Raw genomic sequence first — 15944 nt, forward strand, 5'->3', positions numbered from 1 at the left:
GAAGGGTGGCAGACACATAAAGGTTTGTTTTTTAAAACCCCCTCCCTTGGAAAACGGAGACTGATGTCTTCACTCTGATTTATTTTTAAATGTACCATTAAAAATTAATTTCCCCCTTTGTTTTTCTCTGGGTCACTGATTCTGAATTACCATGTGGCATTTTTCCCTATGTGTGAACCCACATATTTTACCTTCAGGACACAGTTTGTTCTTTTGTTTCCCTAACAACAGCAAAGTGGTCATCAGACAGTGATGAGGTCCCCTCCCCTCCTCTGGGTTTGGTCTGCAGCCGGTCCCCCGTCATGGGTACCTCCGCACACAGGCACGCACAGGCAGGCACACGCACTGCCACTCTGGCTGATTATATATGTACATAAAATATTGATTAGAAAGGGTAATGGAGTCACCTACAGAATTGGCTACGGGAGAAGGAAAATGAAGGAGAGGAAGGCAGGGAGGTCCGCGGGTGTCTCTGTGTGTTCATTTCTCACCTGGGAAGGTGAGAGCGACACTCAGAATTAAAAACCTCTCCTGTGTGTCAGCAGGCCAGAGGAGGGCTGGAGGGTTCCTTCTCTCTGAACTCTGGTCCCCGTGCCCTTGGGTTTTCTCCAGTCCAGGAATGTCATTGAATCTGTACCAGCAAAAACTATGTGTACAGAGCACATGAACCTCCTGTTATCCATCCAACGGTCCTTCCAACAAACCAAAGAAAGGCCCCCCTCTATTTTGTTACCTTTCTACCGATAGCTCTGATGCTAACCTGTCAGGAAGCCTGGGGTAAAGGTCTGAAAGATGCCTCAGTGGACACCAGCCTCTGACCTCCACAAGCTTGACCTTGTGGATGGTGCACCCCTGTACTAGGGCAGACGGAGACCCTGGCGGGAGGCACACATCTGTACATGGGGCCAGCTCGCTAATGCTCGAGGCTGCCGCTTAGCAGGTCCTGGGCTTTGAGAACTGGCATCTCACAGAGATGCTTCATTCCTCAGGGGTGGCATGTATATTTTTTTGGCTTTCCTCATGGAGTAAGAAGCTAATTTTTTTTTTTTTTTTTTTTTTTTTTTGCAGAGAAACCAGGAAGTGTGGGGAATCCAAATTACAGGTTCAGTTCATAAATGATTTCCACTTCAAATCTTTCCCAGACACCAAGGACCTCGCTTTCTCGTCCCCTTTCTCCCCTAACATGTTTCTCCTCAAACTAAAGCCAGGGTTCTTGTCAACTCCAGGAAGTACCCAGACACTAGGGCTTCCATCTCTCCTGGCTATCCTGATCTACACCAAATAATGTACTTCCCCCCCCCCACCCACTAAAAATTTTCATATTGATTGACTACGACTTGGAGCCGGGGACAAACACATAGATATTTCGAGCTCCACTAAAGAAGTCACCTCTGGAGAGAGGGAGTTTAAATAATTTAAATATTCAATATTTGCTATACTTGGTAATTTTATGTGAGGAAATGCCCCTCTAAACATCAAACATTGTTCACAGCCTCACTTACCCCTCCCCCTTTTCTGTGGCATCTCTCAGTCCCTTAGGAAGGAACAGTGCAAGGCAGGATCTGACACCCCCCCCCCCACAAGCTGGGATCAGTGTAACCTTTAAGGAGACTGAAAAGCCCCTTTATGGGAATCAGACTCCGTGACAATCAAGGATTCCCCTCATCTCCCAGCCCAATGTCTTCTTCCGACACAGTCAAAATTCTTGTGGCATCTAAAGGACTCGCTGCCTGGGGAAATCCTAAAACTATAAAGGTCAGCATGGGGTCGGGGCAGTCTGGTCATCAACACAAGATGCGGCTGTGAAGTTGCTCCCTCTGCCACGCGTGGCCCAGCGCGGGTGGAAGTGATCTGCGCTTGGAGGTGGGGGGTTAGGCCCTTCCTGGAGCCCCACATAGTCCGAATTTCAGAGATACAGTTGTGGTTCTTTGGCAGGGGTTGTGGGGGGCAGGGGTTGTGGGGGGGCAGGGGACGAATGGTACAAAAATGAAAAGATGGTAGCACGAAAGAAACACTGATAGTTGAGTTTGCTTCGGAAAACTGGAGGAAGAGCCCAAAGTTTCGCAGGAAAGCTGTCCGTGAGGATCTAGAGTTTTCCTCTTTTATTTTCATCTTTATTTTTAAGTCATCCGAGGGACCCCTCTGCACGCGCGCACACCCAGATGCGGGGACCCTAGCCCCAGGCGCAATGGGACACGGAGCGCGGGAGCCGAGAGCCAGGCAGGTAGGGTAGCGAGCGCGGAGGGCGCGAGGAGGGAAAGCGCGGCTGGCTATAGCGTGCGACCCGGGAGAGCGCGGGCAGGACGCGGGGGCAGGCACCGCCGCTGGTGGGACTCAGTTCTCCACTTTACCATCGTCGCTCGGGTGCTGGGGAGCTGCGTTCCCTGGAAGGAACCTTGAACAACCTAAGGTTCTGGCGCGGTGAGCGCCGAGCGGCCGAGGGCAGAGAAATCAAGCTGTCCGCGGGTCCCTCCTACTCCCAAACCTTCAAGTAACTTTGCCGGGTTTCAGCGCCGACCCCGCTACCCACTCCTGGCGGGATACAGGCCTTGCGGGGCAGCGTGTGCCCGGGACCGCGCCGCCGCACCCCGGGGCTCCTTGGAACCGCCGTCTCGTGCGCACCCTCGGGGCGCCCCACTGGGACCGCAGGGTGAGCGCGCCACTGGCCTCCTGCGTTTCCAAGCTGTCGCGGCACGTTCGATTTTTTTTTCCTCCCTTGCGGAAATCATGTTTGGTCCCCAGGATGGAAATAAAAAATCAAAGCACCGCGGGGAGGCTTTCACGGACGGGACAGAACATCCTAGCGGCCACGTCCCTGCACCTGTTCTGGGCTTCCGCCTCCCCTTCACAGAAACTCAAAAAATATTTTGTCACCATGGAACAAGATCAGAGAGTGATGAGAAAGCGCTACTCTTGCCAAAAGTGAGGGTTCGTCAAAGGGGATGCGGGAAAAGTTAGCGGCGGGTTTAAGCCTGAAAGAGAAACCCAGGAAGAGTGCGGCTTTCCCCCTCCTACGTCCCCCGAGTCCCCCACAGAAGTCCCTGCCACTTCAAGAATGGGTAGGAGAGGAACTGCGACACCCAGGACAGAGACAGCCGGGCGGGCGGATGGGTGAACACACAGACCGACCGAAAAACAGGGCACCTACTGGTTGTGGTAGCCGAGGGGGTCCGGGATGCAGAGTTCGGACACGTCCATCAGTCCCGTTTTAGCATTCCCAGGAGGTCGAGAAAGGCGGCGGGGAAATCACGCGGAAGACGAGTGAAGGGCACCGGCGAGGTGCGGGTCCGGTCAGGGGCACAATGAGCGGGAGAAGGCAGAGTGGGAGGAAGCGGCCGCGGCCGGGGAGAGGGAGGCCGAGAGCCGTGCGCGCACAGCCCCGCGCTCCCACTCATCCGCACGCTGCGAGCGAGCGGGTAGAGGGGATGCGAAGCCGTGGAGAAGGCTGGGGCACCCGACACTTGCAGCCCACTAACCCTACTGTAGCTTTAAGGCTGAGAGACTGATGTATGGTTTGGCTCCGATTGGCTATCTCTCAGGGGCTGGACTTAAAGTGACAGAATCAAGCTGGGTGGGGGGAGGGGGGCCAGCCAGAGCGACTTCAATGGAATAAGACGCTCGCGCGGACGTGCAAGGTCCCCACCTCCTGAGGAGCAGGAGGACTGGATTTTAGAGCCCCAAGGCTTTCCCTCTTGCAGTTAAGGAGGGAAAAAAAAAAAAAAAACTATCTGGTGGGACTGGGGGTGGGGGGAGAGTTGTTGCCTCCATGCCCCCCTCCCCACCGTCCCTTTCTTTTAACTGGCCGGCCTAGCAAACTCACCTCTCAGCCTCTTGGAATGGATTTGTTTTCCAAATTAAAAATGAGTCACATTTCTCCGCCCACGCACCAAGGAGAAGACGCCAGTGCCTTCGAAATTCACAGCCTCGAACCTCGTATCTGGTGCCCAAATGTACAAAGGGTCAGGCGGGCAGGTGAGCCCCAGCCCTAGAGGAGGAGGGGAACGGACGCCCTTCCGGGCTCCTATCACACCGGGGCCCGGCAATTCAGAACCGCTGACCTGAGGGCAGGAAGCAGGGCGCAACCATAAAATGCTCTCTGGATGTGAAAAGTGAGGCTTCTACTCTTTGGCAATTCTCTGTGATGTGCCGGAGCACAGGCGCCCGCACATAAATCCCTGTCTGCTTAGGAAAATGCCATTGTGGTTAAATCCCCCAACCTAACCTGCCACATCCACTCCCAGGCACAACTAGACACTTTCAGATACACACCTGAATCCCCAGCTAGGAACACACCTGCATCCCCCTCCGCTGCTCCGGCCACGAACCAGAATATTATGGGCTGCCACTGAACCAAAATGAGCTATAAGTCAAGCCCCAACCCTTCTTGTGGGGCTTTTCATCTTTTGAGATGTGCCTGCCACAGAGATAATAATCAATTTGATGATTCAAATGAGTGAGGGGAGAGGAGTAGGTAGAGAATTATTTAAAAGGGGGGGGAGCCCTCAGGAGAGACCACCACCTTATTCTTCTATATTCTACAGGAGACAATGAGCAGTAGGGGGAAAGACATAATTTTATCATCAAAATAATGTCTAAATGGATGGTAACTGCAGGCAGTGTCCGTGCATTTCAGGAATAAAGCAGGGAGAGAGGGTTGTGGGAAGCCCCAGGAGGGGCTGGTCACTTGGGGAGGGGTTGGGGAATGGGAGCAGTGTCACAGATGATCTTCGACTTGGATAAATGTGTGCCCGAGTGGGCTGCGAAGGGAACTGAGATTTTTCATACATGTTGAAGTGAAGGAATGCGTGGGACTCTCCCTGCTCCAGGCTCAGGAAGGCATCTCACGGAGAAATGGATGGAGATGTCTACTCTGTCAGCAGACCCCCAGCGGCCTCAGATTTTTTTCCCCCCAACACGAGTACTTTGTTAGAAAGAGGGGTGCGAAGGTGCTTTACCTTACCTGGCTTTTCTACATGACTCCCGTCTCTTGCCAAGATCTCAGTGACCACTTTCTATGTCCTTTCTGCCCCACAAAAGTCCATTCTCCTAGCACCCAGCAGCCAGGTGGCACTTTGTAAAATGACATCCAATGTTCCCTTGTTGCAGTTAGCAATGAGGTCCCAGTTTGGGCTACAAAGAAGGCCTCATGGAAAAGTTTCTGTGGGTCTCGTTGCATTCTTCCCTAGACTGTGTCACACTCCCTCAAGCCATAGCCTTTGGCACCTGTCACCTAGAAGCACCCTCCACCCTCTTTCTAGAACCTTCTGCTCTTCAAGTTGTTGATTGCAGTTTACACTCACATGTACATTGACATTAGTGATCCCTCTGTTCCATGCACCCTGCTGGACTGTGAGCCCCACAGGGATTGACTGTTTTGTGCATTGGAGAATTCCCTGCACCGAACAGCACCTAATGCACAGCAGCTGTTGGATAAGGGTTCTGCTTTTCCAGCCATGAAACTAGCAGGTTGGAGTTGATACCACAGCCAGCTGAGAGACAGGCTGTGGCCCGAGAAGGGACTTAGCCCCTGACAAGTCGTATGGGGTCAGTTACTCCTTGGAGACAGAGCACACCCAGTGAAGATAAAGACCTCTTTAGAATATGAAAAAAAAAAAAAAAAAAAAAAAAAGGCCATTGCACAGCCTGAAGCAGTGGGTTCACAGATGCTTGGGGTGAAGGAGGCTGGAGAAGAGGTCTCTGGTGGTTGGGGTCCTCCTCAGGCCTATGCCCAGCCAGCCATGCCCTGCTCTAACCCTGGGGCCCAGATCTTTGTCCTTAGCTCCACTGACAAGAATGAGCCTCCACTGGGCTAGGGGAGAGATGACCAGCAGACCTAGGCACCCTGGTGACATGATCCAAATTAGCAGGCCCAGGCTTCTCCTGTGACACTCTAGGCAAACTTGGCTAGGTCACACTCCAGGCAAACTTGGCCAGGTCACACTCCATGCATGGGACCAGTCTCTCCCCAGCCTGTCCTCCACCAGCTCACCAAGGCAGCTGGGATTCCTTCCCCAAACCAGGGCAACACCTCTGGCTGGAGGGGTCACAGTGCGGGATTGTGCTGAGGACCCTGGGATCTGATCCCGACTGCTGGATGTGACCTTGCCAAGGTCATCTCTTCTCCAGAAAGTGAAGGCGTGTAGGGGGCAGAGATGGGCGGGCAGAGCTCTTGGCTTCTTTCAAGCTTGACATGCACTCAACTCATCATGGTTTCCTGCTTCCTCTGTCCACCTGCTGTGGGAGCTGCTAGGAATGCATCCCTAGCAACAGCTCTGAGCCGCCCCTTTACTTGTGCTGTACTCCTGGTGCCTCAGGTAGGCAAGACAGACCAAAGGGTATAGGAAAAATAGCATTAGACACTGATGGCAGAGGGTGTAAGGTGACAGCCACTCACTTTGTTTTTGTGAAAAACTCATTTAAAATAGATATTTATTGCACTCATAGAACAGAACAGCTAGGAGAGGATCAGGGTATTACAGAGGGTCCTCAACTTACATTGTTTGACATCATCTTTTTCACTTTGGGATGGTGCAAAAACCATATGAATTCAGAAGAAATCATAGTTTGCATTTTGAATTTGGATCCTTTCCCAGGCTAGAGAGATGCAGTGCAGTGCTCCCTCGAGATGCTGGGCAGTGGCAGCTCTTGGTTGGCCACAGGACTGAGAGGGAAGACAATAGTCAAGTTTGCTGTATTGCTCAGCTATGATGTTTGATGAGCTGGGTGTGTCTGACACTTTCAGCTTATGATGGTTTTATAGGGACACATCGCCATGGTGAATCAAAGGACACCTGTATTTAGAACTGACCAATCAAGAAATTTGCACCCTTCCCTGTGTGGTCAAGTGTCCTACTCAAGGTCACGCCGTGAATACAGTGTCAAAGCAGGCCATCTGTGTTCCCTGAATTTCTACTTATTCAACTTCTAAATCTCTGTAGACAGGTGTCTTCTCTTTCCCACCTCCTCCTTCCCCAAGTTCAAGCTCTTTCCTAAAGACTATGAAACCAAAGGAGAATAGTCCCAGTCAAGTCATCTACTGTCCATGCTTCACCTGGGAGATAGTGAGGGCAAGGGCATCTATCCACGTCTTCCCCATGGCCCCCTGGGAGGAAAAAAGGAGGTGCTGGTAGGTGGAGACCAGTGTCATAATGTGTTGCCCTGCCATGTGCAGTGACCTCATGACGGGTTATTAGGAAACATGATCACACGCAGCACAGACCACTCTATTCCTCAAGCCCATGGTTCCCTAGGGACCACAGACACCTAGAAGGTCATAGGCACATGGATCCACTCTGACCAACCCCTGTTACTTCCCATCAGGGGCTGACTGAGTCCTGAGAGCGGCTGCCTGATGCCTGCACCTGGATCCTGACTTATGCCTGCACCTGGATCCCAACCCATCTTTCCATGACCCGTGTAGCTGACCCAGCACAGCACCTCTAGCCAGAGGCCTGGTGAACACCTCCCCCCTTCACCGAGACAGGCTTTTGTTCTATCTCCCCTCCCTGGAGGCAGCCTCCTCTGACACCAGTTATTTTTGCACACACCGGAAAAATAAGGCAGCAGCAAGTATTGTCTCTCTAGTTCTCAAACTCTCTCCTTCCACGGGCATCTCAGGAACCAACAATACGAGGAGGATTTTTGCATCCTTCAAGCCAGAGAGCTCAGCAGGAGTGGGTGGACCCAGTTTGGTCCTCAGCACAGCAAAGGACCTGCTGACCTCATCAGTAAATAAGACCCACCAGGCGTGTCTGCCAGTCTGCCCTCTCCACTCCCTCAGTTCAGTGGATGTGGGAGCACGTTTTCTGGTTACACCATTCCCACTCTCCACCCCTCCCCAAGTTTCCAGGTGGGAATGAGGCCATTGGGAACACCCAAGGTAGGAAGCCACTTCTTACCACCAGCCCAAGGATGGGGGGATGCGTCCGTGGGACTGTCTGCCTCGCACACCAAGCTGGCTTCTGTTCCACCCCAAGTCCAGGAAGGCCATCCATTGACAGTCCACGATGACTAAGGTGGGCCTGGCCCAGACAGTGAGCCTAACCTGAGCATCTCTGGGGACAGTGCTCCACGGGCTCTGGGCCTGGGGAATGTCCCTGTCTATACAACTCTGTGAACCCACTGTCTTCTCACATGCTTGAATTTAGGGTGTAGAGTTATATCCCCCAAGTGGTGGTCAGCAGACTGCCAGCCCGTTGGCTGGCACTCATCCCAAGGATCATAATTAACTGATAACGCTAATACAATGTGAGTTTGTCCTCCATAATAGTCTCCTGCTGACAGATAAATGCTGCGGAAACATGATGGCTTTTCCTGAAGCAGTAATGGGCCATTATTGGGGCAAGAAGGCTCACGTCCTATTAGCACTGCCACCACAACACCAAATAAAATACGAGGGGTCGTCTTGAGTGGATAAACGCTTGGGTTCCCTCCCACCACCTCCGTCATCCATTTCAGTATCTGAAATCCCTGCCAGGGATCTTGAAATAACTTCCAGGTATTTCAAAGCTCCATGATTTATTTTGTCCACACCTCAAGATCCCATTTGGACCCACCAGCCAAGTCGTCTGTTAAAGTTCCCTGCTCGCCACAAAGATGCCTTCTTCCTGCAAGCCCTACCCAGGATGGCGGCTGCAGTAAGATGGCAGGTTAGAGGACCAGCAAAGTGAGATCTGTCATTCCCTGGAAACAAAGATCTTTTTGCTCCTACTCACCAGGAGGATAGGAGAACATCTTGACTGTTAATAGCATCGTCCCCTGCCAAGTTTCTGGAGGGGGAAAAAGAGGAGGAGAAGGAGCACAAAGAGAGAGGGGGAAGGGAGAGGGAGGAAGGAGAATGAGGGAGGAGGAGGAAGAGGAGGAAGAGCAAGAAGGAGCACCGAGCTTTGCTAGTACCTGGTAGCCAAGAGGCACTGAACAGCTAGCTATTGACTGAATGAATGATCTAATTAAATATTTTCCATTACAGTGGATTGTGGTTTTCTTTTCTTATAACAAAGAAACTTGACCTTATTTTTGTCTGTGTCACATATTAATTTATCATCCAATTTCTTGTGACTTTGGCATCAATTTAAGCATAAAACATAGTTGGCTTGACATAGTAGTACAAGCAATTTGTTTCTGGAGTCTGATCATTGGTCAAAGAAAAAGCTTCTCTTTGGCTGATGAGAGTTTTAACTGCAAAAATCCCATGGCCAACCATGGCTGCAGACAGAAGGAATGATTTGTTTTGCAAACTTGCAGATTATGCCCCCATCTACATTTCTATCCTCAAGAATAGCTATCTTAAATAGACCCTAAAACACATAAAGCTTTTGGAAAATCAATTCTAAGGCACCACTTACTGTGTAAGGGTTGGTATCAGGTGGGAGGAAAGAATACTGTTGACTGAGCGTGTCTCCTTAGCATTAATGACACAAAATTAAAAACTGGGGATCTTCAAGCATATTTTTATTTCTTAATGGCTTCACGAAGGCAGAACTTCTGAATTATTTTTTCAGAATAAAATGCGTTTTATATTTGTTCCAATAAAATGTTTTGTAAAGTGAAAAAATAAAGAAGAGTTTTACCCTTTAGGGAAAATCCAGTGGAGACACTGTATAAAGTGCAAAGTGCTGTACCTATATAAAACACGATTAAGATGATAGCTTTTAACTATGTTCTTACATGAGAAAAGTCCTGGCCAGCCACTACCTTCACAGATGTATGTTGTAATTAAACCAGTCCCACCGGTGAGCTCCCCACCCCTCTGAATGATGTAATTATGGATGGATCAGTACCAATCCCAGATGAAGGCTCCAGGTCTGTAGCAGGACCTTCTGTAACATCTTTTTTTCTTCCTAGGCGACTGGAACACGAGGCCACAGTGGAACTCCTGACATAGTAGGGTTCTCCTTTCCAAGAAGGGCAAGACCAGGCAGGAAGGGAAACTGCTGAGGAACCAGAGAGAATTTAGAAAAATGGGTAAAAGGCAGCCACGGATACAAGATTTAATATGGATAAACACCGGTAATACACTTGTCAGCAGTGACCCTCGGCCGAGCCACCGACTGTAGGCTGGCTGGTGGCAGAGCAGTGATGCAGAGAGACACCTGGGGTCAGAGCAGATAGCACATTAAACACGGGCGTCCAGCTCAGTGGCATGATAAACACTGCTTTGGGGTAATTCCACCAGGCCCAGCAGAGCAGGGAGCAGCCATAATTCCTCTTTATTCTGGCCGACCGAAGGCACAGATGGAGGCTTGCACTCAGCCCTAGGGGACTTGTTTCGAAAGCATCCTGGAAGGGTGATGTGGAGAGGAGTGGAAGAAAGGAGAAGGTGTCAAAGGGATGCTGGCTTCCGGGTGAGCCCCACAGGGAGGGATGGTCGTCCCGGCCCACCAGAGGGCAAATATCCGGGTGCAGACCCTGTCACTGGCAGATGGCTGTGCCGTCCCAGGTTTCCTGGCCGCCCCCTGCTTTCCGTTTGACAGTGCCCCACTTCTGGTGCCTGAGACCAGGCCTGCTGAAGTTCAAGGGGAGGCCCCCAGGTTGCCCCCCTCATCTCTCCTCTGTGCGCTGCTTCATGGCGAGATTTCTTTGGACTCTTTCCAGAAAAGACGGTGGAACAGGCGGCGGAGTCTCCTGGAGGTTGGAGGTTAGGTGGCGGCAGGTGGCCTCTCCTCCATTCACGTCCCCTCCTTCACTCCCCTCCATTCTTTGGGCCTGCCCCTCCCAGAATGTCCGCCTTTTAAGGCCTGGCTCATGGCTCTGTTTTCTAGAAAACCAGACTGAAGCAAGTGGCCCAGGGCCACCCACTCCCTCTCCATTTAAACCAGTTTATTATTTGCTGTCCCCAGGGAGGGGGTCGAAGGAGTTCAATGGCTGATGGATTACTCGTGGTCACCACGCTAGCTACAGAGTCACTTTCTTACAAAGGCCCACAGGGACCCTGCACCCTCCTTTCAACCACCACCCAGAATTCTGGTCCCATGTCAGGTGGCAAGATGTTCAGTTGGATGGTGGCATCCGAGGCCAACAGCAGCTCTCTGCCCTGACCCCCTTTCCTCTCCTGCCATAGCCTAGAGGCACGTACCCATCGTGGTCTCCTTCCCCTGGTTTTCTCTGCCCTGAGAGACATTGCTGCCCTAAGTGACCACCTTGCCCCCACCCACATACATCCAAGGGTAACTCCAGCCGGCTTTGGCTTCAAGCAACAGGCACCTCAAGTGACCAGTCTGTTATCTCATGTGGCAAACATTCCAGGGACAGAGGTTCATCTTTTTGTTGGGCCATCTGCAGCTTATCAGTGTGTGCCCTCAGCTTGTCTTGTCATGGCTGAAGGGTGGTTCTTGTGGCCTCAGGCATCACTTCCTCACCCCATTGTCCAAACCCAGGAAGCGGATGAACAGGAGTGAGCATTTATGTGGAGGAAACATCACTCCTTATTTCTCCAGCTTATTTTCTATGTGCTTGTTTGCTTTGATTTGCGTTCAGTCCTGAGGAAGATCTTTCCCAGAAACCCCCACCCCCACCCCACCCAACCCCAGAAGATTTACTCTCACCTATTGGCCAGAATCCAGTCACATGCTCACCCCAAACCAATCACTGTCAAAAGAGCAATGGCCCACCATGATTGGCTTAGAATGTGTTCACTCCCTGAAGGAAGAGGAGGGCTTTAATTTTCCAGGGCATATTGATATTTAATAACAAATCAATCCACTTTTGTTAGAAGAAGAAGCAAGAATGATTTGGGGATGGGGGGCAACTAATATTTTCTTTTTCTTTTTCTTTTTTTTCCGCAGCTGGTGGTATCTCATGGGCAGGGAGGTGGGAACAGACCAGCATGTGGGCACCACTGGTCCACCTCTTTATTACCTATTCTTAAATATACATTACATCCCTCATAGAAAAGTGATCAAGTCACACGTACATACACAAACACAGACACACAAGCTACATGCTCGTTTCAAAAGTAAATTCGAAATAGCTCAGAATCATTCAAGTTCTCTTAGGGCACATTTCCAGTCTCAGACCCTGCAATGCTACATATCTCTGTGTTCAAATAGTAGACTCAGCAAGGCGTGGTGGCACACCCTGTAATCGAATGGTTGGGAGGCTGAGGCAGGAGGATTGCAAGTTTAAAGCCAATCTCAGAAAAAGCAAGGCACTAAGCAACTCAGTGAGACCCTGTCTCTAAATAAAATACAAAATAGGGGGCGGGATGTGGCTCAATGGTTGCACACCCCTGAGTTCAATCCCTGGTACTTTCCTCTCTTCCCCCCTCCCCCCCAAAAAAAACAGTAGACTCAAATAAACAATGCTAGTGTAGTGATTCTAAAGACAAATAACTTGAGTTACTTCAGTCTGGCTGTTCTATGTGATCACCTGGAATTTTTTTACTTTGTGTGTGTGTACGTGTGTGTGTATGTGTGAGTGTGTGTATGTGCATCATGTGTACGCATGGGTATGTGTGTGTGTGCATGCGTGTGTGTGTGTGTGTGTGTGTGTGTGTGTGTGTGGTGCTGGGGAATCAAATCCAGGGCTTCATGCATGCTAGGCAAGTGCTCCATCACTGAGCTACACCCCCAGCTACCACTTGGAAATTCTGTTTGCACTTAAAATGGAAATCAGTGAAACAGAGGAGGAACAGTGAGATATAATGTTGATAAATTCAAACATTAGTTCATACATGACAAATTTTACTGAAATTGAATACCTTGAAAATTGAAATTTATTCTTCATCATTTTGAATCATTTATGGTTCAGTTTGGGATTGATCAACACGATCAGGAAAATAATGGTTATTATTTATCATTGTGTGATTGTTACTAGCGTAGCTTTGGTGTACGGGGAGAACGATTGTTAAAAATGATCCAATCCGAGGGTCAAGTACTTGAGGTGCAGCAGCTACACCCTGCCTTCCTTGGGCCCACTTACTCCCGTCTCTTCCTACCCTCCAGCTGGGTTGGTGGTTCTGAGAAATACAAAAGGGCAAGAGTTCACATTTCCCTGGCTCATCTTAAAGAGAACTCACCCCCAAATAAATAAGCAGTAACCATCCCCAAGCCCCCGAAAGAGTCTAGAAATCCCCTGTGCATCATTTGCCCAGCTATTCCATCTTTCTCTAACTGAATAATTCTGCCTTTTATCAACTAGCAGTAAAGACACCAGCTCTATTTCTTCTTCAATCACGTGGTTGGTTTCCCTGTTTTTTGGTTAATTACTAAAGTACAGCATTTTCATTTTCTACCCCCTTTTCATGAGTAGCATACGACTATCTCACGAGTCTTCAGACTCACGACTGCAGACGGCGGGGTCAAGAGGAAGCCAGCACCCCCAGCACCCCCCAGCATCTGCTCAGTGCTAGGCACTTGGCATTGTTTTGCCTAAAGTCTCATCTTGGAGAAAACCAAGCTCGCCTCACATCCAAGGTGGGTACCATCGTCCTCCTTTTATGGACTGATGAGGTAACTGAAGTTCTGAGGCAAAGTGTCTTGAGGCCACAAGACAATCTGGAATTAGAACTCAAGTCAAGTTCACCCCAAAACTGTCTGTCGGTTTCTCCACGTCACCTCAACAGATGTCACACCAATGCAGCATCTTAGGACTAAGGAAGAGAATTTTTGTGGGCTAGCTTGAGATGCTAACCATAATGGAGAACAGAGGGAACACGTCCCTACTCACAACCAACTTACAAGAGGCCCTGTGGGTCAGACCCATCCCCCTCCTACATCCACAGCAAGTCCATTTGGAGCAGGAGAATCCTTTCAAGTTGGAAGGAGGTGTGCTCTCAGCTCTGAAGGGAGGCAATGTGAGAAAGAATGTGATGTTGGGGAAGAAACCAACGGATTCTCTGGGACGATGCCAGAGGGTCTATTTTAACTTTCTATGACTTGGGCCAAGTGAAGGGCAGCCGGAAGAGAAGGAGGAGGTGACGAAAAGGAAGACCATCGACTGCCAAGCAAAATTTCCCCATTAAGGCCAATTTGCTTAGTTGGATCAGATTCAAATGGGCAGCGATTCTGAAGCCGGCTGGATGCCCTCAAGGGTTTCTGCGTGTGCACCCAAGAAATGAGGATCCCCTCTGAAGGAAGAAGAAATTCCCTAATAAAACACGGGGGGCTCATTACCTCCTGTTCCTTCACTTTCCAATGACCAAGGCCACAACCAGAACGTATAGGTGGTTTTATTTTCCTGTCTCTTCCAACATCAACCAACACACATTTTCTTTTCTTCCTGGGAGCCTCACTCACCTCACTTCTTGCTCCCAGTATCAAAGGATGTGCTAGAGGAAGGATCTTTACAGAGACTTAGTTCCTTAACAGCTCTAGGTCTCTTGGATTCAAAGGGGAGAGAGTCCTCCACAAGCCGAAGTGGTTTTGCCTATGGGATGGCAAAAGCATCATTTGAAAGCCACGGTTGTCAGACTTTTAGAAAGAGCCAAAATAGTCCTTCTTTAGATGGAAGCTCATAGACACCGGATACTTACAGCAGCAAGAAAGTGGTGTTCTGGTTCAAGCCACTGGGAAGAAAGGGCCATCCTATTCTTGGTGATCCTCCCCCACACCCCAGGAAGCCCATGAACCCAGGTCTCCCTGGAGCGTGCTTTGAAAATCTAAATGGTATCTCTGAAATCAGTGTTCTTTAGAAACAGTAAGAAAGATAGGAAGGGAGAGAAGGAGGGAAAGGAAGGAAAAAGGGATGGAGGGAGGGAAGGGGGAATCACTACTAACTATCAGACCCATTCCTAGAACAGCATCCCTTCTGGACACCCCTGGGGCCGTGTTAGAGGAGGCCTTGGGTAAAGGTCAGCAACCATCCTGCCCTAACCCCTTACTTCTTAGGTCAATGTCCCTTACCAGTCACTCAGTATGAAGCAACATCATCTCAGTGTCTGGCAGCACACATAATGAGTACCAAGCCCATTCATCATCCAGGGTAGTGTGACTTGGTGGTTCTCAACCAGGGTCACAATGTCCATGTGGATTTCAGATCAGTCATGAAGAGCCGTTCCTAGGAATGTTGATATTGGCAAAGAAGAACCTGACTTCGGAGTCTGCAGACCTGAATTCAAGACCTTTTTCCTCCCTACGTTAGCAGCATGACCCTGGACACTCTGTACTTCTCTGTTCATGTGTCCTTGGTCTATAAAATGGTTTGGGGCACTCTTTGCGGGTGTCTGATATATACAAAGTGGTCACCCTACTAGGTGTCCCCTCTTTTCCCGAGTAGAGGTTCTGATCTCAGCTGTGGGGAGAGGGAGCCTGACTCACAGCCATGCTCTCCACTACCACATGCCCAGTGTCTGCACTGCACTTAAACTTGGCAAGGCTCAGCAGCCCTAGAGCAGTGTGCCACCGAGACATTAGCTAGTGACTGATCTTATTCCCGGTGACAACCCATACAAGTGCTAATCACGTGCTCCTCTCTGACCCATCCCATCTCCAGACCATGGAGGGTCAAGCGTATCTTTCCAGATATGACTGGAGCATGGCTGGTCATACCTTCTGCCACTTCCCATGAGCTCCCCGACCATAAAACCCAATAGCGGGTCCACCTTGGAGAGCCATAGAGCTTCAGATAATCTCAAGGATAAGGTCTCATGGTCAGGATCATCATGAGACATGCCATAGCTCTGTTTTGAGTCTTCGTTGTCATCCAGACATAGAGTTTCGCAGAAATCCAATATCATCCTTCCAATTCCCCTGTCTCCCGCCCAGACAGTGTATGTATTACTTCTCTCTCTTAATCTTGGAAGAAGAGTCATCAATATGTAAAAATCCAAACACTAACCCTTTCTGCTGCAGAGGACCTTTGGCAAGCAATAGAGAGACAAGGGCGACTGAGTCTCTCACCTGAGCTCACCTTGCCTCACTGCTGTGCGGAGGGGTGTGACTAGCTTAAGCACCCCCTCTTATCTAGCCTCCCTTCTCAAGACACCTCTCAATGCAACCACCTTGGGT

The 15944-nt window shown here is 50.0% G+C and overlaps 1 protein-coding gene across 2 annotated transcripts in view; it reads right to left on the reverse strand.

The window, feature by feature from the left end:
* The window catches only part of Esrrb (estrogen related receptor beta), a 159736-nt gene that overhangs the window by 98110 nt on the left and 45682 nt on the right, over window positions 1-15944 (reverse strand). The window contains exon 1 of one of the 2 annotated variants that reach the window (XM_077799506.1): window positions 3149-3311. The exons of the other annotated variant lie outside the window; for it this stretch is intronic. Within the exon in view, the coding sequence (XP_077655632.1) occupies window positions 3149-3198 (50 nt within the window). The 5' untranslated portion in view covers window positions 3199-3311. Of the gene's footprint in view, window positions 1-3148; window positions 3312-15944 lie in introns of those variants that run through there. 2 annotated transcript variants of the gene reach the window in all.

This window comes from Urocitellus parryii, chromosome 6 (assembly GCF_045843805.1).
Source record: "Urocitellus parryii isolate mUroPar1 chromosome 6, mUroPar1.hap1, whole genome shotgun sequence".
Lineage (NCBI taxonomy): Eukaryota > Metazoa > Chordata > Mammalia > Rodentia > Sciuridae > Urocitellus > Urocitellus parryii.